This window comes from Ictidomys tridecemlineatus, chromosome 11, assembly GCF_052094955.1.
Source record: "Ictidomys tridecemlineatus isolate mIctTri1 chromosome 11, mIctTri1.hap1, whole genome shotgun sequence".
NCBI classification, from domain to species: domain Eukaryota; kingdom Metazoa; phylum Chordata; class Mammalia; order Rodentia; family Sciuridae; genus Ictidomys; species Ictidomys tridecemlineatus.
In genome coordinates this window covers 106,501,444-106,524,870 of record NC_135487.1, presented here as the reverse complement: position 1 = coordinate 106,524,870, position 23,427 = coordinate 106,501,444, and the positions used below count along the sequence as shown (strand labels likewise).

The following is a 23,427-nucleotide window of genomic DNA, read 5'->3' as shown; positions in this document are numbered from 1 at the left end:
TTTTAATGGTTTTTTAGACCACAAGATTATAAAAGTATAAATACTCTGAAAAGGTAATATTTTAAGCCATATCAGCCAACATTTTGAGAGAAAAAGGAATTTAAAAGGATCAGGTATGTGGGAGATGCAGCACAGGAGCCTGATGTTGATGGCCTGTAGGACAAAAAAGCAAATGGATTAAAGATAGTTTTGCCCATTTGTAATTTTGCATGTCTGGATTGCACTAGTATGACTCAGAGAAATACTTATTTTATCATATATAAATGATAGTGATTTTAAGTTATTTCACAGTTCCTTTTTGAACATGAAGTATGTTCACATCTTTTTCTAAAGACATATTTATACCCTTTAGTTTAGAGTTTTTGAGTTCTTGTTGGATTCTGTACGAGGCACTGTGCCATCCTATTCTCAGTGATTTTATTACTAGTTAGGAAGGTAAGAGTAGCAGGTATGGTGCAATGTAAGAATATTGTGAATGACTGCATGCTGACATGTAGCTTAGCAAATGATTACATGACTGTGTAGCTTACAAATGGAGTTATTATTCTGGGGTAAAGCAGTTAGCAGAAGTGATGAGGGAATTGAGTCTCTGGGTTTTGAAGCCTGGGTGGTTTTTCTAAAAATGAACATAAAAGAGACAAATCTTCTATGAAGCATTAACAGGCAATGTGAGGTAGGAGGTGGCATTGTGTTTAGAAGGATAAGTGGAGAGGACTGTGCACCTACTTCCTAGCAAAACTAAAAGTATACACTTCTCTGTTGCCATGAAGAGATTCATATTTTCTGTGTCTCTGAGTGAATAGTTGGTTATTTTATACCCTTTGAAAGCTAGAAAATATATTTTATGATTTTTTAAAAAAAATTTCCAAAGTAACATTGTTCTCTTAGGAAGAAAGTGATTTCATGAATTATGTTACTCTCAGAAAAGTAGTTAGTAGGGCTGGGAATGTGGCTCAAGCGGTAGCGTGCTTGCCTGGCATGCGTGTGGCCTGGGTTCGATCCTCAGCATCACATACAAAGATGTTGTGTCCGCCGAAAACTAAAAAAAATACATATTAAAAAAATTTTCTCTCTCTCCCGCTCTCTCTCTCTTTAAAAAAAAAAAAAAGAAAAGTGGTTAGTAACCTTTTTTTCCCTCTTTTTGTGTATGTGTGTGTGGTGCTGGGGATTGAACCCAGGGCCTTGTGCATGTGAGGAAAGCACTCTACCAACTGAGCTATATCCCCAGCCCCCCTTTTTTGCCTTTTAAAAATAGGATTAAAAGGGTAAAATTAATACCTAACAAAGGAACTGAGACCGACAATGACAATGATGCCAGTTGTCTCCATCCTATCATGAAGAAGAGACAGTGTCGACCAGATATGAAAATGTGGCAAACAAGAGAGAAAACAAAATTGGCAGATGGAGACAAGTGCCGTAGGGTAAGATCTAGATGGGTATAACAAAATCTTTTTTTTTTCCTGTGTAAGATATTAGTATTCTTAGACTTTGCTAATGATACAAAATAGACACTAATAAGTTTGTAAGTTTGTCCTAACAAGTGGTAAAACCACAGGTTATGAGAAAGAAAATATTGATTTAATGAACAGAATAGTGAAGAGGTTGCTGTGTCATATTCCAGAGAGGCAGTGATTGTATAATGAGGGCTTGGGAAACTGCTTTCTAGGTGTGGGAGTAGGTGGTTTGCTCTGTGTCTATAACTAACTACACTTACTCTACAATCTTGAATTGTTTTCTTGTCTTTTAGACTGTGGCATTTAGTCTAATATCTATTGAGCCATTGCTACAGCTCAGCCTTGTTCTAAGCGCTTTACTTCCCTTTTTTCAGTAACCCTAGGAGATAGGTGCTTTTATTATCACTACTTTTCAGATGAGGAAACTGAGTCCCAGAGGTATGTAGCTAGTAAGCGGAAGAGCTGGGACTGGGGCTTGGAGTTTGACCTGATCTTGCTTTCTAACTACGGCTCAACACTGCCTCGTTGTCTAGGCTGTTTAGTTTTGGTTTGTTTACTTTTACTGCTTGGTAGTTGATACACGTTTTTTGTTTTGCATGTGCAACTTACTAGTGTCTTTCGGGCTGTCCCCTGTGAAGGCATTGCTGTTCTCTTTGTAGGAGGCTTACAGGCGTTTGGGTAATGGGATTTCAGATGATCTGTCAAGCGAGGAGGATGGTGAAGAAGCACGGACACAGATGATACTGTTGCGGAGGAGTGTGGAAGGGGCCTCAAGTGACAATGGCTGTGAAGTTAAGAATAGAAAATCAATACTTTCAAAGCACCTAAACTCTCAGGTAATTTTAATTTTTGTTCATAAAAAAAGTAAAGGAGTTTATTCCTAAATCATTGAATAGTAACAAGGTGTTTAACATGTTTTCTAGTTGTTTGTTGGTTTGATTTTTTTGTAGGTAAAGAAAACCACTACAAGGTGGTGTCATATAGTACGAGATTCAGATAGTGTGGCTGAATCAGAATTTGAATCAGCAGCCTTCAGCCAGGTAAAGCATCCTTCGAGAGATCAGAACTCGAGGTGTATTCTTGTGTGTAATAATTACTCATTTCCTTTTTTGTAGGTTGCCTTAAAGTAGTGTTTATGTGTGCCTAACCTTCCCCCATTTCTAATTATCCACCGATTTATCTAGTGACTTTTAGATGACTATTCACCCCTAGAAAGAGAATGCATTCTTTTTCACTTTGAGTCTAATTTTAAAAGGATCATGATGATGCTCAAAAAGAGGTTACTCAATCCCTACGTGATGATATTACTTAGTATTTTTTTGGAATGTGAAGTTTATTCTTAAGTGGGGTCAACGCTGTTAAGGTCAGATTTTTGAGAAAGGATCTCTTTCCTTTCTCAAAGAAAGATGGGAGCAGTGAGACAATTTTCATCAAGGAAGCTAATAAGGATATTTGGAATATGATTTCAGAGGTGAGCAGAGTAGATGGTGATGTGTTTTTTTTTTTTCTTTTGATGGACAAGACAATTGGGCTCATGGAAAAACCTCTCATTTATGTTTATAACTGCAGAAGAGTGGCATCATCTGCTTTTCTCTGCTCGATTATGCTTTTAACATGTTGAGATTGGGCTCTTGGACATGACTAGGTCTACAGTTAAGCTTATGATGATTAGAGTAGGGGATACCAAGTGTGTCAAAAGGCTCAGCCAACCCCATCAGGCAGGCCCACTGGGTGTGCACACAGGAGTCATTCCCACAACAGGATGATTGAGTTGAACAGTCCTATGACTTGGTAATGACTTCTTAGAGTTCTTTTAAGGTCCTGCTTACTGGGTCATCAGAGTTTTAACACTGAAATGTTAAAATGTATTATATGAATCCTTGTGAGTAAATGAATATATGGCGATCGGCTCATGGAAGCATGATACCCATTGCCATAGATAACTTGTTTTAACTTTATTTCAGATATATGATTGTTTTTAAAAATGAATGAAACATTTTTTTTCAAAAATTCTCATTTTAAGTGCTCTAGATCTGGTGTGAGTGGTGGCTCTCGAAGCCTCAACTTGTCAAGAAGAGACTCAGAAAGCACCCGCCATGACTCAGAGACTGAGGATATGTTATGGGATGACCTGCTGCATGGTCCAGAGTGTCGGTCATCTGTCACCAGTGACAGTGAGGGGGCCCATGTGAACACTCTTCACTCAGGGACCAAACGTGACCCCAAAGAAGATGTTTTCCAGCAGGTGTGTGAAAGCAGCAATCATAATAACTGATGTTTATAAGGTACTTACCATGTGTCAGGCACAACATAGTCTCACTTAACTTCAGAGTAATCCTATACTGTAATACCCAGTTTGGAAATTGAACACAGCTTAAACATGATGGTGTTGGGATGAAAACTCAAGGAAAATACTTTAGAGTTGCCCCAAACTCAGTTTTTTTCATTTTCCTTTTAGTGATTGTTAATATTCAATTTATATAAGAAGGGTTGTTTGATCAGCATGTCTGCCTTGTGCTATATTTTCAAAAACATTGTAATAATAGATATGAATTATTAGGAAATGGCATCATTTGCTTCTCTAGTAATGCATAAATCAAGAGGTGCTTTTAATTTCAGGTTTTATATTAATCATAAAATCAAATAATTCTCAAATTTGAGAGCGCTCTTAGAAGATATTCAATCCAGGCATTCATCCCACATCTGTAGAAAAATATTTTTTTCTGCCATTTGTCACATGGTGATAATAGTTCTTTTTTTTTTTAAAGAGAGAGAGAATTTGAATATTTATTTTTTAGTTTTCGGCGGACACAACATCCTTGTTTGTATGTGGTGCTGAGGATCGAACCCGGGCCGCACGCATGGCAGGCGAGCACGCTACCGCTTGAGCCACATCCCCAGCCCAATAGTTCTTACTTCTTAGGAATATTGTGAGATAGAGTGCTTGGCACAGTGCCTGGCAAGAGTACAACCCAATAAATGTTCGTATTGTTATGAACATCCCTATCGGATGGACAGTCAGACTCTGCTTAAAACATCTGGAGCTGGATGCTTGTTAAGTCCTGAGACAGCCTGTGCCACTGCTGGATAGATGAATGGTCAGGAAGAGGTTTTCAGCTCACCCTTTCAGATGTTTAATGATAGTGGTTATACTTCTTAATTTTGTTGTTCTTTTGCCTTAATGTTTTCACATTGCCTAGCAAATAGTAGTGGATGATAGATATACATTTGTTTAATTATTGAATTTTCTTGATCCTAAGATACCATTGATTTAGATCACACACATTCTGTCCTTCTCTACCCACCGCCCTCGCCCAATACAACCCCCAAAATCCTGCTTCAAGCTGGGCACAGTGTTACACCTCTATAATCCCTGTGACTTAGGTGACTAAGTGAGGAGGATTGCAAGTTTTTGATCAATCTCAGTAGCTTAGTAAGACTCTGTCTTAAAGTAAAAAAATAAAAAGGGCTGGAGACATAGCTTAGTGGTAGAGCACCCCTGAATTCAATTCCCAGTACTGGAAACAAATAAGCAAAAAATTCACTTCATTAAATGTGTACAATTTTTAAAAATCTAACCAGAAATAGCATTCATTGAAGTCTTGCTTTTTCTAAGCTTTCTATCAGTTTGACTAAATGTTCTGCACATTCATTCTAAAGGCTCATCTAAATCACATGGACCCTCAGTAGTAGCACATAGTGTCTAAGACACATCAAAGAATAATTGTGAGAGATAAACTCAGCCATGTCAGAAAGAATTCATCATTTCCCAGTTCCCACCCACAAACTCTTTTTTTTTCCTCCCCTTGTGTTTCTGAACTACCCAAAGCAAAGCCTCAGAGACATTCTAGATCCCACTGTCTGCACCCGTGATCAGTCACCTCAGGTCTGACAATCTGAATATCTGTGTGCTTGCGTCCACCTGTTCTCTCATCTCCATCCTCATAGCAGCTTCTCTAGCCACCCACATCCCCCTTTCTTTCGTTTTCCTCATTACAGCCAGTGATGCTTCTGAAATTCAGATCTAATAATGCCACTTTCCTTAAAATCCTTTTTTATTCCTTTTAGGTTTCTGTCCTTTATTTATTCTAATATAGTCTGATCTCTAACCCTCTCTGCTCTTAACATGGTGTTCCTTTTTTCTAAAAATGTTTTTTCTTAGATGTAGGTGGACACGATACCTTTGTCTTATTTGTTTATTTTTCTGTGGCGCTGAGGATCAAATCCAGTGCCTCACATGTGCGAGGTAAGCACTCTACCACTGAGCTCCAGCCCCAGCCCTCACGTGGTGTTCCTTAACTCAACTGAACTCTTTTCCATTTCTGATACATTCCTGCTCTTGTGTGCTTTGGTCTTTTACACATATGGCTTTTGTTTTCTTGGGATACATTCTTCTTTAATACCCATTCCTGAACTCACTCTTTTTTATTTTTTTCCTTTTTTTTTTTTTTTCAGTATTGGGGAGTAAATCCAGGTGCATTCGTCCCTTGAGCTATATTTCCAGCCCTGTTTATTTTTTATTTTGAGACAGACTCATTAAGTTGCTGAGGCTGGCCTTGAATTTGGGATCCTCCTGCCTCAGCCTCCTGAGAAACTGGAATTACAGACATGTGCCACTGCACCCACTCTTTTTTTGTTTTTCAGGCAGGTCTTGACGGGAATGACACATCTCTTCAGGAAACTTTCTTACTCTTTCCTTTCTTTACCATCCTGTTAAAGGGACTTTAATTATGTCTCCTTCAGAAGCCCATATGCTTCTCAATAGCAAGGACATGCATCTTGTTCTCTTTTGTATCCAGAGTTACATAGTAAGTGCTTAATAAATATTTGTTGGATAAATCAGTGAATCAATGAGTAAAATCAATACATGCTAATCAGCATTATGCTAAGCATCATGACAGAGAACAAATATACCATGTGGTCCATTTCTGGAAACTTATATTTCAGTTTGGGGACACAGTGATTATATAGGAAATAAGTAGAGGATGCTATAAAAGCATTGTATAATTAGATGCTAATTTATCTCATACAGACTATAAGCATGTTGAAGAAGGGCAAAATTAGTAAGGTACGTGATTGTTGAGAGGACCGAATTGGTAAAACTGTGCTCGAGCTGGTACCGGAGAACAGGACATGCTCCGACAGAGGAGGATGGGGTCTGTTTTCTTTGTGGCTGTCTCCTTTTGAGCTCAAGTGCTTTGTGCTTTTCTGTGTCCTGGTTAGACCAGAGAAAGGCTTGAGTCCTCAATTATTCCTTCGGTCTGTAAGGCTCCTAGCACCTCCCCTACTGTATTTATTGCTGCTTCCACTGTAATCTGGTTGCTCTAGACATCCTTCTTCCTTCGCAACCCTTGAATGCATTAAGGTCTGCCTCACTGGCGTACCTTTAGAGAGGGAAGCAACCTTGGAAGTCGAGGAATCCTACCACTCCTCATTATAGAAGACAATTAGCCTCCCCCAGACAAAAAAATGGTTTAATAAAGAAAACATAACTAGAAATCTTCATCATATAGGTGGTTATTCGAGTGATGAGCTCTGTAAGAGAAGATAGACTGATGAATCTGACCATTGCTGAGTATAGCCTGGGAGCTGGACCGAGGGTAAGAAAAACTAATGACAGGAGGAGTGGTTGGAAACAATTTTATATTTTTCTTCCCAGAACCATTTATTCTGGCTTCAGAACTCAAGTCCTGCCTCTGATCGAGTTAGTGCAATAATCTGGGAAGGAAATGAATGCAAGAAGATGGATATGTCTGTATTGGAAATAAGTGGCATCATCATGAGCAGGGTAAGAGAAAATAAATTTTCAAGAAAAACTATTTAGGGGTCAGCTATTTCATAGGAATCTACTTAGTGATAAAACAATATGAGTGGTCTTTTTTGTTGTTTCTTTTGTGATGCTGGGATTAAATCCTCATACATTCTAGGCAAGCACTCTGCCTTTGAACTGTAACCCCAGCCTTGTGACTCTGCTTTTGAAACACAGATATGTAGTTTTAATTTTGTAGTCAGTCTTTACTTGGTGGTAGTTTTTATTTTATTTAACCCAGAAGTGATTAACCTTTTTTGCCACATTCCCAGGTGGTAGTTTTTATTTTATTTATTTATCTATTTATTTATTTATTTATTTATTGTACTGGTGATTTAACCCAGAAGTGTTTAACCTTTTTTGTCACATTCCCAGCCCTTTTTGTATTTTATTTCAAGACAGGATCTCACTAAGTTGCTTAGGGCTTCACTAAGTTGTTGAGGCTGGCTTTGAACTCATGATCCTCCTGCCTCAGCCTGCCGAGTGGCTGGGATTATAGGTGTGTGCTGCTGTGCTCAGCATGGTAGTAGTTTTTAATTTGTTACATGTTCTCAGCATGGTCAGTTGTTCAGGTGTGCTCTACAAATATTCCTTATCTCATTTGAGCCTAATTGGTAATAAGTTGTAAATCTATGTCTGGTTTTGTTCTGTTTGGTGCTGGGGATTGAACCAGGACCTCATGCATGCTCAGCATGTGCTGTGTCAGTGGGTTTACATTCCCTAGCCCAAATGTATTCCATTTTTATTTGTACTTCTTTGAAGTATTTTTGTTTTAAATAGCATTTGATAAATACTTCATAACTTCATTTCACTATGCAATAATAATGGAGTGTTAAATTAATTTCCAGGTTAATGCATATCAGCAAGGAGTAGGTTATCAAATGCTGGGGAATGTCGTCACCATTGGATTAGCATTTTTTCCTTTTTTACATCGACTTTTCCATGAGAAGAGCTTTGACCAACTGAAGTCCATTTCAGCTGAGGAGATCTTGACTCTCTTTTGTGGAGCACCACCTGTTACACCTATTGTTGTTTTGTCTATAATTAATTTTTTTGAAAGATTGTGTCTTACTTGGATGTTTTTTTTCATGATGTGTGTGGCAGAGAGAACATATAAACAGGTCAGTGAACAAGTACATAAAATTTCATACCTCTGTTTTTGTGTGTGATATTCCATTGAGATTTGTTCTCTTGATTTTGGTATATATGGGTTTAACATTTGTGTTATTGACAGTTTATAGTTGTGGACTTAGGAGTTAGTATATTGGTGATATGCACAAGAAATGTGATTTTGTATGGAAATACTATTTGGAAATAAGCCAGAATAATGTGCAAACACTTGAGTTTGTGAAGTTGAGGATTTACCAATAGTTTCCAAAGAATATTCCTTGTGAATGTCAAGAGTATATACCAATTTATACAGTGGTATTTTGTTATATAATGTGCTTTGAATGAGACAGGGTAATTGAGCTATTAATGACGTTTTTTCATTGCCCATCTTAGTGGTCACGATAAAAATTTCATTCTTTTTAACATTTAAAGATTTCAAAAATATTGTTGTTATATAAATATGCATGCAGAGATATATTTGTATATTTCACTCTGATTTTTTTAACCTCCTATAGAGATTTTTATTTGCAAAACTCTTCAGCCATATTACTTCTGCCAGGAAAGCTAGGAAATATGAAATACCTCATTTCAGACTTAAAAAGGTGGAGAACATTAAAATATGGCTATCACTGCGTTCCTATCTAAAGGTGAGTTCTATTTGATTAACAATAGAATATATGCAGGAATACACAAGAGAATGTATTCATTTAAGTTTCTAGCAGCAGCTCCTTGGGCAGTATAGTTCTGGGTATTGAACAGATTATATCAGTAGCCAAGACTTTCTGGGTACCAAGTTGGATGGATGTGTTGGTGAAACTGCTGGGGGGTAAAATAAAGACTCAGAAAGGGAAGAGAAAATTTAAGTTTCCTAGGGAAGAGTAATAAATATTGCATATCTTTCTGACTTTTGGGGATATAATACAACTAAAATTGTGTGAATGAATCAATTAACCTCTTGGTATGGGAAGGTATGGGTTTCATTGTTTGAATTGATAATGCCCAAAGTATATTAAAAATCCGGTGTCAGAAACTTCTTATGTTGGAAGCAATGTCTACTGTATATTTTTGTTGACCATGCCAATTTAATTAGAATTCCCTGTAACTAAAATGCTATCTTTTCCTTATGGAAAGGCATTTTAGTGTGGTTTATGTATAATGTTAAATAAAGAATATTTAATACTTCTCACATTTTATAGTTGGTCTGTAAGTTCAGATGCTTTGAAGTCAGCACAGTGCAATAGCAATGTAGACTTTACTTTTTAATTCTTTACTTTCTAAGACTAAGTTATAATTTAGGGTGTCTTTAAACAATTATTCAAAAACACAATACTGTGGAACATCTGTGTATGTGTAGTTGGTAGTGATGCTTTTTGCCAACTCATTAAATGGAAAGATTAAAGTAAAGGATATATATCATCAGTACAAATTTGCAAATTGTGTGACTGTAAAATTTAAGATAATTAAAAACAATCACAAATCTTGGAAAAACAAAAACAAAAAGAAACTTATGTGGTAAAATTCAGAGTTTTAATGTTGTGAGGGCTGTGGCTGTCTGACAGTAATCTAAAACATTACCATGTGTCTTTCTCCACAGAGACGGGGTCCACAGCGTTCAGTTGATGTGGTTGTATCTTCCGTCTTCTTACTGACACTTTCAATTGCTTTCATTTGTTGTGCCCAGGTAAAGGTTTCATATCTGCTTTAATGAAAAATGGAAATTCTATTATAGGGTTCATTTTCTTTTTTAAACCAGGTCATCCTGTATTTAAGTATACATTTTTAAATATGTCCACATGTCTTTTGTGATTTTGGATACTTGTTAATTTTTCTAGTTTTTTTGAAATGAGTATACAGGTGATTTTGAAGTCCTTTAGTCCTTCAGCCCAAGTTTTAGTTGCATTGCTCACATTGTCTCTGTCCTTACTCATTTTTTGGTTTGCTTCTTCTATCGTCTATCAGTAGAGGTATGTTCAGGTCAACTATGATTCATTGTGGATTTGTCTGTCTGGTTTTTCTTTTATTCCTGTCCATTTTTGCTTTATGTACTTTGAGGCTGTAATGGGTATATCCAGATTTAGAATTATTAGCCATCTTATTTGTGGATTGCTGTTTATGTCCTATTTATAGGTGTTGTTTTTACTATTGATTTTTCCTGAATCCAGGATCCAATTCAGAGGCACATATTGCATTTCATTGTCACGTCTCTGCAGCCTCTTTAATCTGGAAAAGTGTTAGGCATTTCCTTTTTTTTTTTTTTTCCTTCTGTGACCCTACAGAATGTCTCCATTTCTAATGTTTCTGCTTGATTTGGTATTAACTACATCAGCTGTGTTTTGGTTGTTTTATATTTTTACCTATCTATGTTCATTTTGGGAGTCTCACATTCTAGGTGTGTGTCTCTATGATTAGTATTTTCTTTTCTGGTTGCTTTTGTCTTAATCCAGCCTCACAGTGTTTGGATGTATGTGGCCCACTAAAACTTCACATAATTACTGTGACTACAGATACTATTTGGTATCTGTTTGATCCACCTGTTAATTTTCCTTTTTCTCCCCTCTTGTCATCTTTTTACTAATCAAATATTCCTTAATATTCCATTTAATTCTCTCCATTAATGTATTAATGTTTAGTAATATGAGAGATTAATTTATTGAAGTCTAATAAAATGAGTCTAATAAAATGATTAATTATAGCTTCCTTGATAGTGCTAAACCTTGGAATACTTTGTATCATTTACTCCTTCATCTTTTGTATTATTGTCCATTATTTTAATTTTATATATATTTTAAACCCCCAAAATGTGATTACTTTTTTTGCATGTAGTCAATTTATATACTCACATATTTATTGTTTTCATTACTTCTTATATTTCTGTGTTTCTCTAGGATTATTTTCTTCCTCCATGAATAACTTCTTTGTAATTTATTTTAGTACTAGTCTGCTGGTGATGAGCTCTCTGTTTTTGCTTATTTGAAATATCTTTTATCACTTTCATTTTTGAAGGATATTATTTACTGGGAAAGGATTATAGGCTGCCAATTAGTTTCTTCCTGTGTTTTTAGGATTCTCTATCTTCTAATTTCCTTATTTTATCTTGACAAGTTAGCTGTCAGTTTTTTTTTAGTTAGTTTTTTGTTGTTGTTGTTTTGTACTGGGGATTGAATCCAGGGGCAACTTACCCCTGAGCTACTGAGCTATATTCCCAGCCCATTAAGAGACAGGTTCTTGAGATTGCTTGAAGTTGCTGAGGCTGGCCTTGAACTTGCAATCTTCCTGCTTCAGTTTTCTGAGCTGCTGGGATTATATGTGTGCTGAAAGTTGTTAGCCTTATTGCTGGTCTTTAAAAATAAATGTTCTTTTTCTCTGGCTTATTTTAATAATTTTTCTTCACGTTTGATTTTGTAGCAGTTTGGTAATGATTTGTATATTAATTATCTATTGTTGAGCAACAAATAGTGTAACCTTTCTGAACAGGTAGGCATATTTTGCTACTAGTTGTTACTTTCCTCCTTATAGTTACAACTAATTGTCATGGATGAGCCTGACCCAGACTGAGCTAAATGTATTCTTTGTTTTGGAAAATTAGAACTAAGAACCTGAGATATCAGTGATGGATTTTGGAGAATGAAGGTCAGAAAGGGTCCGTGGGTAAGGTGCCAGACAAAAAAAATTTCCAAAGTTGGCTTAAGCCAGAGTTAATGGGGAAGCAGAAAACACGAGTCCTGTAAGGCCATGGTCAAGAGGTGTAGATGGGAGCTTGACTGGTTCTAAGCAGGGAAAGATGGAGAGGGCAGCTGCTGGGTGACTTCCTCTCTTTCAAAAGCTTGCATTTGATTTCTCTGAGTTCTCTGTATACTTTTCAATAAATTATTTTGCCTTGGACTTACTTGGATAAATTACTTTTAAAAGAAATTTTAAAAACAATAAAACTTTCATCAGAAAACTTGATGTATAAGGGCTTGGGATGCAGCTCAGTGACAGAGTGCTTGCCCAGCATGAGCAAGGCCTGGGTTTCATCCCCAGCACCATAAAAACAAAAGAAAAACAAACAACCTGACACATTATAGGCACCCAATAAATTACAGATTCTGCTGCTATTATTTGGAATGCAGAACTGATTCTTAGGATTTCCTAGTAATACCAGTGTGATGGATCACACATTTTGGGGAGCTCATTAGACATAATGCAGATTTAATACTTTGAACAATGGTTACCAAATACTTGTGAGTGGGCAATGGTGGTTAAGGTAGCTGCAAATGCATCCGTCTTGTTTTACCTACTGTATTATGTTTTTCTTCTTTGTTACTGTTAGACCCTTGCTGTCTTTCATGAAAAGGAAAAGTATCTAGGAAACTTTAAAGAAATATATATGGTTAGTTAAATAGAAAATACTTTATGAGGATCGAAATAATGAATTCTAAGTATTAAAATATTGAACTCTTTAAAATGTTTTAAAATTAAAAAAGGAGTAATTATATGATTTTAAGACAAATTAAAAACTGAACTTTTCTTGGGTCTTTTTATAGGTTCTCCAAGGACATAAAACTTTCTTAAACGATGCTTATAACTGGGAGTTTTTGATTTGGGAAACAGCTTTATTACTTTTTTTACTGCGCCTGGCCTCACTGGGGTCTGAAACCAATAAGAAATACAGCAATGTTTCCATATTACTTACTGAACAGGTATTGATGGTCTTTTCAGTTTTGCTCAGTGGTTAGAGATGGCATAATACACTGTAAAATTTATGCTGCAGATTCAGGGTTGGATCACTATCTGACTTTCTAGCTGTATGATCTCACAAGTCACTTTGCTGCTCTGTAATTGTATAATCTTTATATAATGGATATAATATAAAATCTTCCCTTCACACCCCCATGATTGTGAGAATTATAATCTAAGGGATTGAAAATACTTTGTATACTATAAAGGTATTTTACTGGTAGTAATGGAGCATGTTCCCCCCGCCCCCAGAGTAGGAATTGAAAACCAAGGGCTATTTACCACTGAGCTACATCTCTAGCCCTTTGTATTTTGAGATGGTCTCACTAAGCTGCTGAGGCTGGCCTTGTACTTGAGATTCTTTTGCCTCAGCCTCTCTAGAGCTGGGATTATAGACCTGTGCCAAGGGGCATGGCTTGGAGCTTGCTCTTAATCTCATACTCTATATCTAGTGTTGGGTTTTATTTGTTTATCTTTTTGGGTACCCGGAATTGAACTAAGGGACACTCGACTACTAAGCCACATCCCCTATTTTATTTAGAGTCAGAGTCTCATTGAGTTGCTTAGTGCCTCACTTTTGCTGAGGCTGGCTTTGAACTTGTGATCCTCCTGCCTCAGCCTTCTGAGCTGCTGGGATTACAGGAATGTGCCACCATGCCCGGCTTGGATCTGTAGATTACTTATCATTTAACCTGTTAAATCTTTTGAATTTCTTTATCAGCTATAGAATACATATCATTTCAGTGTTTAGAAAATGTGTATTTTTCAGTATGTGATATATATAATAAGATTGAGAAATGTTTCTTGTAAATACAGAGTAGTATAAGGTGATTTCTTCTTAACTTGGATTTTAATTTCAAGCTTATTTATAAACTTGTTAAGTAAAAACATTTGGAATCATTAGTTTTTTTGTTTGTTGCCTTAGAATCATAGTGGAGATTTCTTTCTCTAAGAAAAAAAAAAAGGAATTAGCAAGTTGAAAGCAGCTATTTTCTTTCTTTCTACAATGTTTAATGAGGATATTAAATTATTTAGGGGGTACTGAGATTAATAAAATAGTTTTTGAATTCAAGGAGTCTTCATGATAATTATAATTAATTTAAATATTTTCATTGTTTTGATATTTAAATTGCTTCATCATTACTGGTATTTTCTTTATTAAGTAGTTTTTCTTTGCCAAAGGGCCACTGATTAGGGATGGGGGCTAGGGTGCATGACATATGTTTTCTGTAGAAATAGTTGCAATTTTTCAAGTAAAGTTCATTTTACTTGAAAACATGGCCCTCAAAATCTGTCAGATTTTATGCAGTATAATATATACGTATCCTTTCTGTGAAATTTATCATATTCTCTATTCCTTCCCTTAGATTAATTTATATCTTAAAATGGAAAAAAAGCCAAATAAGAAAGAGCAGCTCACTCTAGTAAACAACGTATTAAAGCTGTCCACCAAGTTGTTAAAAGTAAGTACTATCTTATGAGATGATTTGACTGCAATTTAAATTAAGTCGGCTTGTTCTCTGAGAAACAGCAAATGGTGAGGTGCCCTGGAGCCAAGGTGTCAAGGGTCAAGGTGGAGGTCAGGGCCAGAGCTTCTGGAGGCAGGACTGAAGGAAAAGAGTGACTCGCCATCACTACATTGGGCCACATGGTGGAAAACAAGCAGCACATGTTCACAGAGGAGCTCTGATCTGCCTCTCTTCCCTGTCTGCAGAATCAGAGGTCATTGACTTTTTTCTGGGGACATCTCTGACAGATGAAGTTTTGCCTGACCCACGCTGGCCTGCAGACCAGGTTATTACCATCAGGGACTGAATTAGCCATGTTGGCTGGGTGTTGGTGCTCCAGGGAGGTTATCAACATGGTCAAGTTCTCTGTCATCCTTGTGGGGCGAGGCTGCTGGAGGAACAAGGTAGCAAGCCTCCCGATGCCCTTGCAAGGGCACTGGCTGCTGTGCCCCTGTCAGCGGCCCCATCCCTGCTCCCAGAGGTGCTAGCGTTGTCTGGGCCTCGATGCCCCAAAGCTGCTGCCAACGACTGGTATCCATCCCTGCAGGGGCTGCAGGGTCAGGGGCTGCACTGTCACCCTGGCACACTTCACAGGGCCACCCTTGATGCAGTGTGGAAGATCCTCAGCTGTCCCATTCCTGATGTGTTTACCTGTCTATCAGGAATTCTCCACCAAGGCCTCCAGGCACACACCAGAGTCTGCACAGAGGACCCGGGCTCCAGTTGTGGCCACCACATAGTGTTTTATATAAGAAAAATAAAGTGAATTAAGCTTGTTTTTGATTAATGAATTAAATCAATACTTCTTAGAAAAGACCCTAACAACAAATAGGTACAGGCTAGATTCAAAATGACAACTTGATGTTGGGGTTAATAAGTGTATAAGAAAAAGTTTCCAGTGTCTGATGTCTGTCATATTTTTTAAATTACTTTTTTTCCCCTCATGAATGACACATTGCTCCAATCAACCTTAAAAAGCTTAGGTTGTAGAAAAGTAGGTAAAAGTAGACTCTGGATTTCTTGAGGGTAGCTTTTAAGTACTAAGAAAAGATGTCCTGAAGCAGTCTCCCTCACCTGAGACTCAGAAACCAGCAAGAAATCACTGATGGCCTTTGAAAAACTGTCTTATTTCAGATTCTTGCATGTTTTTTTAGGAGCTGGACACGCCATTCAGACTCTATGGATTGACAATGAATCCCTTAATCTACAATATCACAAGAGTCGTCATCCTTTCTGCTGTCTCAGGAGTTATAAGTGACCTTCTAGGGTTTAACATAAGAGTAAGTGTGGCCTCCGCTCTGCAGCACCTTAGTCTTTTTTTCCTTCGGGGAGCTGTCTGAGTTTTATTTTACTTCTTTTATTAGAGTGTTCTGGCTGTGCCTTAGCAGCGCTGTATGTACTCCTGTGCTTGCAGCACCAGGAGAGCTCTTGAGGTAAAGCAACAGGCACTCTGCTGGGCGGCCCGCAGGCTTCTCAGCTTAGGTTTCGTCGTTTTACAACTATTTACAACTATTGTCTGATCCAAACCTCAAGTTTAATGTTACTTTAATAGCATGGGCTAGGTAATGGGCTTCTGATTGAGGGAGATATACAGAGGTAGAATGAATGAGAACTAACAACACATGACTACGGTGTGTCATTATTATTATTTTTTTCTTTTGGTACTGGGGATTGAACTCAGGGGCACTCGACCACTGAGCCACATCCCCAGCCCTGTTTTATATTTTATTTAGAGACAGAGTCTCACTGAGCTGCTTAGGGCCTCAATAAGTTGCTGAGGTTGGCTTTGAACTTGTGTTCCTCCTGCCTCAGCCTCCTGAGCTGCTGGGATTACATGTGTGCACCACTGTGCCTGGCTGTAGTGTTCCATTTTTAATCCTGGAATTTTTAATAGTTTTTCACTATGATGTTCTGTGGGTGCTGTTGCCAGAGTTGATATTTTTAAGGTTCTTGGTTCCTAGTCAGTGAGTAAACCTCTACATCCCATCTGTCTTAAAACTACCTTTTTTGGTGCTTTTCTTTTTTCAGCTGTGGAAAATTAAGTCATAAGCTGAGTCACGTGCCAGGACTCTCTCCTGGCAGGCATCAGTACTCACCCATCAAGGAAACAGATGACTGCAGAAGCCAGTTCAACACCCACCTGCGTGGCCACAAGCACAGGTGCTCTCAGCTCTGCCCAATCTAACAAAGGGTGTTCCCGGAGGAACAAGTCCTTTCTGCCCGTGTGTGCGTGCTGAGCACCTGCACTCTCATGGTTTTCAAACAATAGTCAGCAAACTAAAGACTGTGTGTGTTATGGTAACACAAGGGCAATTTCCTAAGTTAGGCAATTCATTCTGGGCATTTCAGTACTGTGATAGTTAAATTTACTGGATAGAGTCTTTTGGGTAACTATGTAGATGCCCAAAGCATGAAGCAAATATCTTTTACTGGAAATATGCAGATTCAGTACTTTTCTATTACCGTCTATAGAATTGGAGATTTCTCTATCACAGAGAACAAACAAACTATTTTAGGTTGAATCCAAATAAAAGAACTTTATTGGAGAATTTTGGTTTCTAGGCTTTCTTTTGTGGTTGAAAGAAAAAAAATAACATTTGAACTGACAGCTTCTACTCAATTGTGGAGAAATTTTTAATTAGCTTATGATTCTGAATTAATCCTAATAACTGTAGCTGTTGGTGAAAAGCTGTTGGTAAACTTTAGTATGAGAAATGTAAGTTCGTGCATTCATCCATGTCCATCCAACCTGGTTTCTGTGCTAATCTTGTGCAGCTTAACATGTCCAGCCGTCAGTACAATTTCAGGTTTTGGGTGTTTGTAATCAACAAGCCATGCCTTTGATGCTGAAGATTCTCTTATCAGTGCCCCCTATTACATACAGGTGCATATAAACATGTTAATGAAAACTTCAGCATTCTTGTTCATTAAGTTACCTGCTTTGAAGACTCTTTTGAAGCAGATTGAAAGCCTGAACATTTTAATGATGAGGTTTTGTGAAACTTGATTATTACATGTAAAGCATGTACTAATTTACCATCAGTGTATCAGTTACACATATTCTATATGCAGGGAGATCTGTGTGAGGCTTCAAGATAAATTTCTGAAGAGTTCAGGGATTGAGGTCAGATCTTTTCTGGGTTTAAAACCTCTTTCTGGGTTCAAATCCTTGGCCCTGATGATTATTAGCGTCATATCTGGGGCAAATTAACCTCTTTGTATTTCAATTTCCTCACCTGTTAAATATAATAACTACCTAATAGGGTTGTTATGGTTAAATGAGATTATCCTGTAAGGTTCTTAGCATGATGTAAAGAATTTAGCACTTAGTAAATCCACAGTAGACATTTGTTATTACTAAAGTTCTTCTAACAACTCACTTCGACAATAGAAACATGAAGCAAGGTTGATGAACTAGAAGTGGATCACCAACTATCTGCAGCCATTTTGAATGCTCATGGGAGTTGTAATTTTTTTTATGGTGAAGCTCTATAGTGATTTTTCTGTAGAAGGAACTGTTCTGTAGAGGTACTTCAACAGACAGTTCATAGAAACTCTGGCTTTACTATTTTCCCTGGGGAATAAGAATAATTGTCTCCAGTTCAAGACTGAGCTCAGTACAGATTTCAGATGAATAAAGCTGATGCTTTCATCTTTTTCCCCTACCAAAAAATTTGCTATTTTAATCTGCAACTTTTGCATAGTGAATTATAGTAGTTTCCTCTTGTGGGTTCCTTTAGCTATGATTTTGGTGGTATGTGTCTGGTTTCAGTTATTTTTCAGGTGGGTGAATTGTATGTAATTAATAGTTAATCATGTCAGAAACTTGGGAATCACTCTTGATTTCTTGCCCAAACCTCACATTCACTCACCAAGTCTGCATAATTATCTTTTGGATATTTTTCTGGTCAGTTCACTTTTCTCCCTTCCCACTGCCACTACCCTTGTGTATGTTGATATTCTTTTTTTTTTTTTTTTGAATAATTTTCTGCTGGTTCTATTCTTACCTATTCATGGTTCCGCTCTTCCCCAAGCCCAATCCATTCTTCTCAAAAGGTTCTACATCTTCTGAAACATTGGTCTCATCATCTAGAATCTATGAATGGTTTACTGTCATTTTGAAAATAACCAAAGTATATAGGGTCACTCTGTTGAGAAATAGTTTGAATCTTTACACTGAAAGTATATTTTGGGGGATCTGAGGCTGTGGTTCAGTGGCAGAGTGCTTGCCTGGCATGTGTGAGGCACTGGGTTCGATTCTCAGCACCACATATAAACAAACGAATAAAATAAAGGTCCATACATCTAAAAAATTTTTTTAAAAATATTTTTGCTGAGTATAAAATTCTAGATTTAAAAATGGGATTGATTCCTTGCTTCCTGCATTTTGTCATTTCTGAGAAGTTTGCTTCATTTTGTAATTTTGTGTTTTAAAAATCACTTTTATTTCTGTTCATTTTTTAAAAACTGCTGTTCAGATTTTTATTTTTTTATTTTATTTTTTGAGAGAGAAAGAGAGAGAGAGAATTTTTTAATATTTATTTTTCAGTTTTTGGTGGATACAACATCTTTATTTTATGTGGTGCTGAGGATTGAACCCAGTGTCCCCGTGTATGCTAGGTAAGCGCGTCACCGCTTGAGCCACATCCCCAACCCCAGATTTTTATTTTTCTACTATTGAATTTGTACAATTTAATTGTAATGTGTATCTGGTATAGTTTTCTTCATGATTTTTGTTTAGGTTTGTTGGACTTACTGAATCTTTGGGTTTATAGTTTTCATATTTTATATTTTCACAAGCAGTTATTGGAAACAGCTTCATCATTTCAAGGCTTGTTTTTATAAGCTTTGTTAGGTGGGCCACACGGTCTTTAGGGCTACCTTTCTCCATGCTGAGGCAGTATCCTTCTGAGTATTGTACCTCATACTGTTCATTATGAGGTCTTTTCCACTTTGGCCGTGGGAACGTGTAAAGTGATTGTGTGAGCTTCAGCCACTTTCCTGCCTGCTCTCCTTTGTGGCAATTCTGTCTCTGGGTACTTCCCCAGGTGCTCAGGCTGGTCCATCCTCAGCTAGGACCTGAAAGGAACTCTCTGCATTCCCCTGGGGCGCTCTCCTCCAGCTGAAGCTGCTGCTTTCTGGTGCTCCTCCTCAGCCACCCTGGCCCACATTCTCAGTTCTGTTTCCTCAGCTCGGCAAGCCTACGAGCTTCTGTTTGGGTCCTCCCTTTCCCAGCTGCCACTAGGCAGTTATCTGGAGCATTCACGGGGTGCACCTTAATTCCATTACCTTGTGTTGCCTGTGTCCAATATTCATTTCTTCACAGTTGTTTCGGCTATTTTAAGGAAGAGAGCAAATGTTTTCTCCACCTTAAGTGATACAAAGTTTACCCAGTTGCTCAAGTCAAAGGCTCCTTATCTGATCCAAGTGGAGTCACTTGGCATTCCCACCTGACTAGGTTAAACCTCCCTCACAGTCACCTGGTCTGCTGCCATTATTACCTGCTACAGTCAGTTCTCCCCAGCATGATCGAGCTTAAAACATGGAAATATATTTCCATCATTCCTATTTAAACCTTTCCTGGCTTCTGTGTGGTTGCCTCCAAGGCCCTTCTCTATTAGGCCTGCTTCTCGACCAACTTGATGCCCCTTCATTTACAGCCTCACTTCTCCTTACCTATGTCAAAGGACAGGGGTCAGATGAGGTTCTTTCAAGGGGGCAGTGGCACCTCCACTTGGCCTGCTTAACTTACACTGTTGAAAAGAATTCCTGGATGTGTCGGAAGCGAGGCACATGCAAACTTATTTAAGAACATCAAAGGTAAACTTACCCCAAAGGCTGGATGTGTATGGCCCTCACCTCTCAGTGCTGTGCCCAGAATTGAGCTCTCTGATTATATGTATGATTTTCCTGGCAAGAAATGTACAGGTTCTCAGGAAAACTTCTTTGAAAATTAAATCCCATGACACTCATTTGATATTTGGGGTTCACAATGTTCTTTTTGGTTAAGTAGTTTAGCTGCATGTCAGATGCAGGCATATTATGTAAATCTTTGAATCTGTTGACATTTCAGTTGATTATGGTTTTATTCTAGTTCATCTGTTATGTGCATATGCTGAAGGTTTTGTTTATCTACCTCAAGTGTCATGCTTGTAGATCTGGGTCTCCATCCTCCTTCACTTCCCAAGAGCCTACCTAGCTCATGACCACCACAACTTAATACACCAAGTTCTTTCTCACTGTTAGACTTTTGAAAGTTTTTTTCTTTTGTATTGGGGATTGAACCCAGGGATGTTTACCACTGAGCCACATCCCTACCCTTTTTTATTTTAAAACCAGATCTTGTTAAGTTGCTTAGGGCTTTGCTAAAGTTGCAGAGGCTGGCTGTGAACTTGCAATTCTCAACTCACAACTCCTTCTGATAACAGTGGGCCGTTATCAGTTGTATCACCCTGTCCATTTCCTTTTCATGGTCTTTATCATTTCTTTTTGCCTGCTTGTGTGTGTCTTTTTCACTAAAGTGTAAGCCCCTTGAAAGCAGGGATTTTTTCTTGTTCACTCCTAGGTTCCCAGAACACACATGACCTCAGGATAGAGGTGCTCAGTAAACATGTACAGGATGAATGAACAACAGACCTCTCGTCTGTTACCATTCATGTGACTTTTTTTTTTCTGTTATAATGGAAGAGTTATAATTCATGGTTCTCCTTAGTGTTTAATTTATCCCCATATAATTTCTAGAAAGTGGTGCTTTTGAATTCAAAAGGGATGAGATTTTGGTAATATTTACGTTACTGAGAAATTAAGCCAAGATGTAAAGCTAAAATTATGTTAAATTATTCAAATATTTAATTGGCATAGAAATAACCATTAAAGTGTAAGAAAAATTCCTATCAATTTAATATTTCAATCTGCTTTTGTAGTGGGGAAAACTATCCTTCCTACAGTTGTCATGGAGGTCTGATCTACATACTTCCCAAGTACAACTCTGGCCCATGTATAACGTAAACACTTGAGAAGTTGAATGACCAAATACTTGCCTAATTGGAGTATGGTTTTCTTGACTTTCAGGCCTAGGTGGAAAATTATAAATGCCAGGATGTTTCACAAAGTATAAATGTATGGGTTTGTCTTTACTTCTGGCTCACTGTATTTAGAAGCAAGTAGATCTCTGTACTGTAAAAATAATCCTTCAAGAAAATCAACTAAATGCATTTTTGAAAATTTTTAGATCAACACTCATAATAGGCCAGACAGGTCTTGCTCCAAAAGGTACTGTGTTGTTGGGGAATATTAAGAAGTGGAGCTTAATCTAATTATATATGTATTGTCTAGTAATTTTACCTTTTGCTTCTTACAGTTATTGGTGCCCATGTTGAATGATGTAGTTTAAATGTCTTGAGCGTGCAATGATTCTGTACCTCTCCTCAGAATATTCTGAGCCCATAAGCTGCAGGTGTTATCCAAGTTGACAAATGGTCATCCTTTACTAAGGACAGAAAAAGCTTCTTGTTTGTGAATTTGTTAATTGTTCTGTGTGGTTTTATTGTAAATATTATAAAATAGACACCCACAGAATTTTTTGTTAAAATAGATTAATGCTAAATTAAAGTACTTGGCTATGTTTTCATATTTTCAATGTGTAAGTAAGATTGAGTTTTCTGTTGAATTCCATCCACTCTTTGTAAGACTTCATATTCTCTTTTTATACTTAATGCTACTTGTAGAGCAACACTGAAAACATATCTGTTAGTGGGATTCTTAAACTAATTTAGCTAACTAAAGATTCTAGATTTTGTTCAATTATGGAATGCCTTAAATAAGTCATTATATTGTTGATAAACTCTTACAAGTATAATAGAAGAGCTACCTAAATGAATAAACATACCTATTACTGTTTAAAAAGCAGAGATAGCTTTTAGGCATTGGAGCATGTCTTGAAGATGTATGAAGTAAATTTGATGTATTCCTCATATCAAACTGGAATGTCACATTTTGTAACAAGTCTGTGTTTATGCCAGTGTTCCTGAGTCCAAGAGCACATTACGGGCTAAGATTTCAAACATATATTTGTGGGAAGTCAGTAGGCAGAATGCCATACAGTTTAATCTTTAGTCTCCTTGCTTTTTTGGTGTTGGTTCTGGGCAATGAACCCAGGGGTGCTCTACCACTGAGCTACAGCTAAATTTTGCTTTGAAACAGGGTCTAAGTAAGTTGCTCTGGCTGGCCTCAGCCTCCCAAGTCACTGGGATTACAGGCATGTTCAGCTATTCGCTTTTTAAAAAATATATTTATTTTTTAGCTGTAGTTGGACACAATACCTTTATTTTATTTATTTTTATGTGGTGCTGAGGATCGAACCCAGGGTCTCGCACGTGCCAGGCAAGCGCTCTACTGCTGAGCCACAACTCCAGCCCAGCTATTCACTTTTTTTAACAGCAAGATAGTCTTGAGTACAAAATAAAATGCCAAATGCTTTTCTGAGTCCAGGATACCTGAAATAGGAGTTGAACCTGTTCAGAGCTGCCTTGATTCAGGATGGATGTGACTATATGAAAAGATAGTGCTACAGGACTGTAGATATTAGCCATCTGGTGTCACCGGGAGATGCCAAGACTCCTCTGCCTGGGTGATCAGTAGGACAAGACTATTTTGCTGTGACAGGTCCTGGGGTGGGGGCTGGGAACTAGGGTATTAGGTTTTATTTTAGTGTGAGTTCATGCAATGGCAGGTAGAATTTTTCTCCTCAAGAGTATTAAGTTAACCAGGGTATTGAAGCAGGTTTAAGGCATTTTGCATACTAAGGGTTAAATGAAATCAAAACAGT

At 37.6% G+C, this 23,427-nt stretch overlaps 1 protein-coding gene across 8 annotated transcripts in view; it reads left to right on the top strand.

Moving 5' to 3' along the window:
- The window catches only part of Phtf1 (putative homeodomain transcription factor 1), a 36,472-nt gene extending 19,323 nt beyond the window's left edge, over nt 1-17,149 (top strand). For 5 of the 8 annotated variants that reach the window (XM_078027051.1, XM_078027048.1, XM_013363956.4 and 2 more), the window contains 12 exons: nt 1,256-1,421; nt 2,114-2,290; nt 2,405-2,494; nt 3,478-3,699; nt 7,114-7,242; nt 8,112-8,384; nt 8,889-9,020; nt 9,968-10,054; nt 12,900-13,055; nt 14,460-14,555; nt 15,755-15,880; nt 16,629-17,149. In XM_078027051.1, the coding sequence (XP_077883177.1) occupies nt 1,256-1,421; nt 2,114-2,290; nt 2,405-2,494; nt 3,478-3,699; nt 7,114-7,242; nt 8,112-8,384; nt 8,889-9,020; nt 9,968-10,054; nt 12,900-13,055; nt 14,460-14,555; nt 15,755-15,880; nt 16,629-16,649 (1,675 nt within the window). In that variant the 3' untranslated portion in view covers nt 16,650-17,149. Of the gene's footprint in view, nt 1-1,255; nt 1,422-2,113; nt 2,291-2,404; nt 2,495-3,477; nt 3,700-7,113; nt 7,243-8,111; nt 8,385-8,888; nt 9,021-9,967; nt 10,055-12,899; nt 13,056-14,459; nt 14,556-14,806; nt 14,887-15,754; nt 15,881-16,628 lie in introns of those variants that run through there. The other 3 variants (XM_078027050.1, XM_021734787.3, XM_078027049.1) reach the window with 3 other exon arrangements.
- Nucleotides 17,150-23,427: the final 6,278 nt, after the last annotated feature.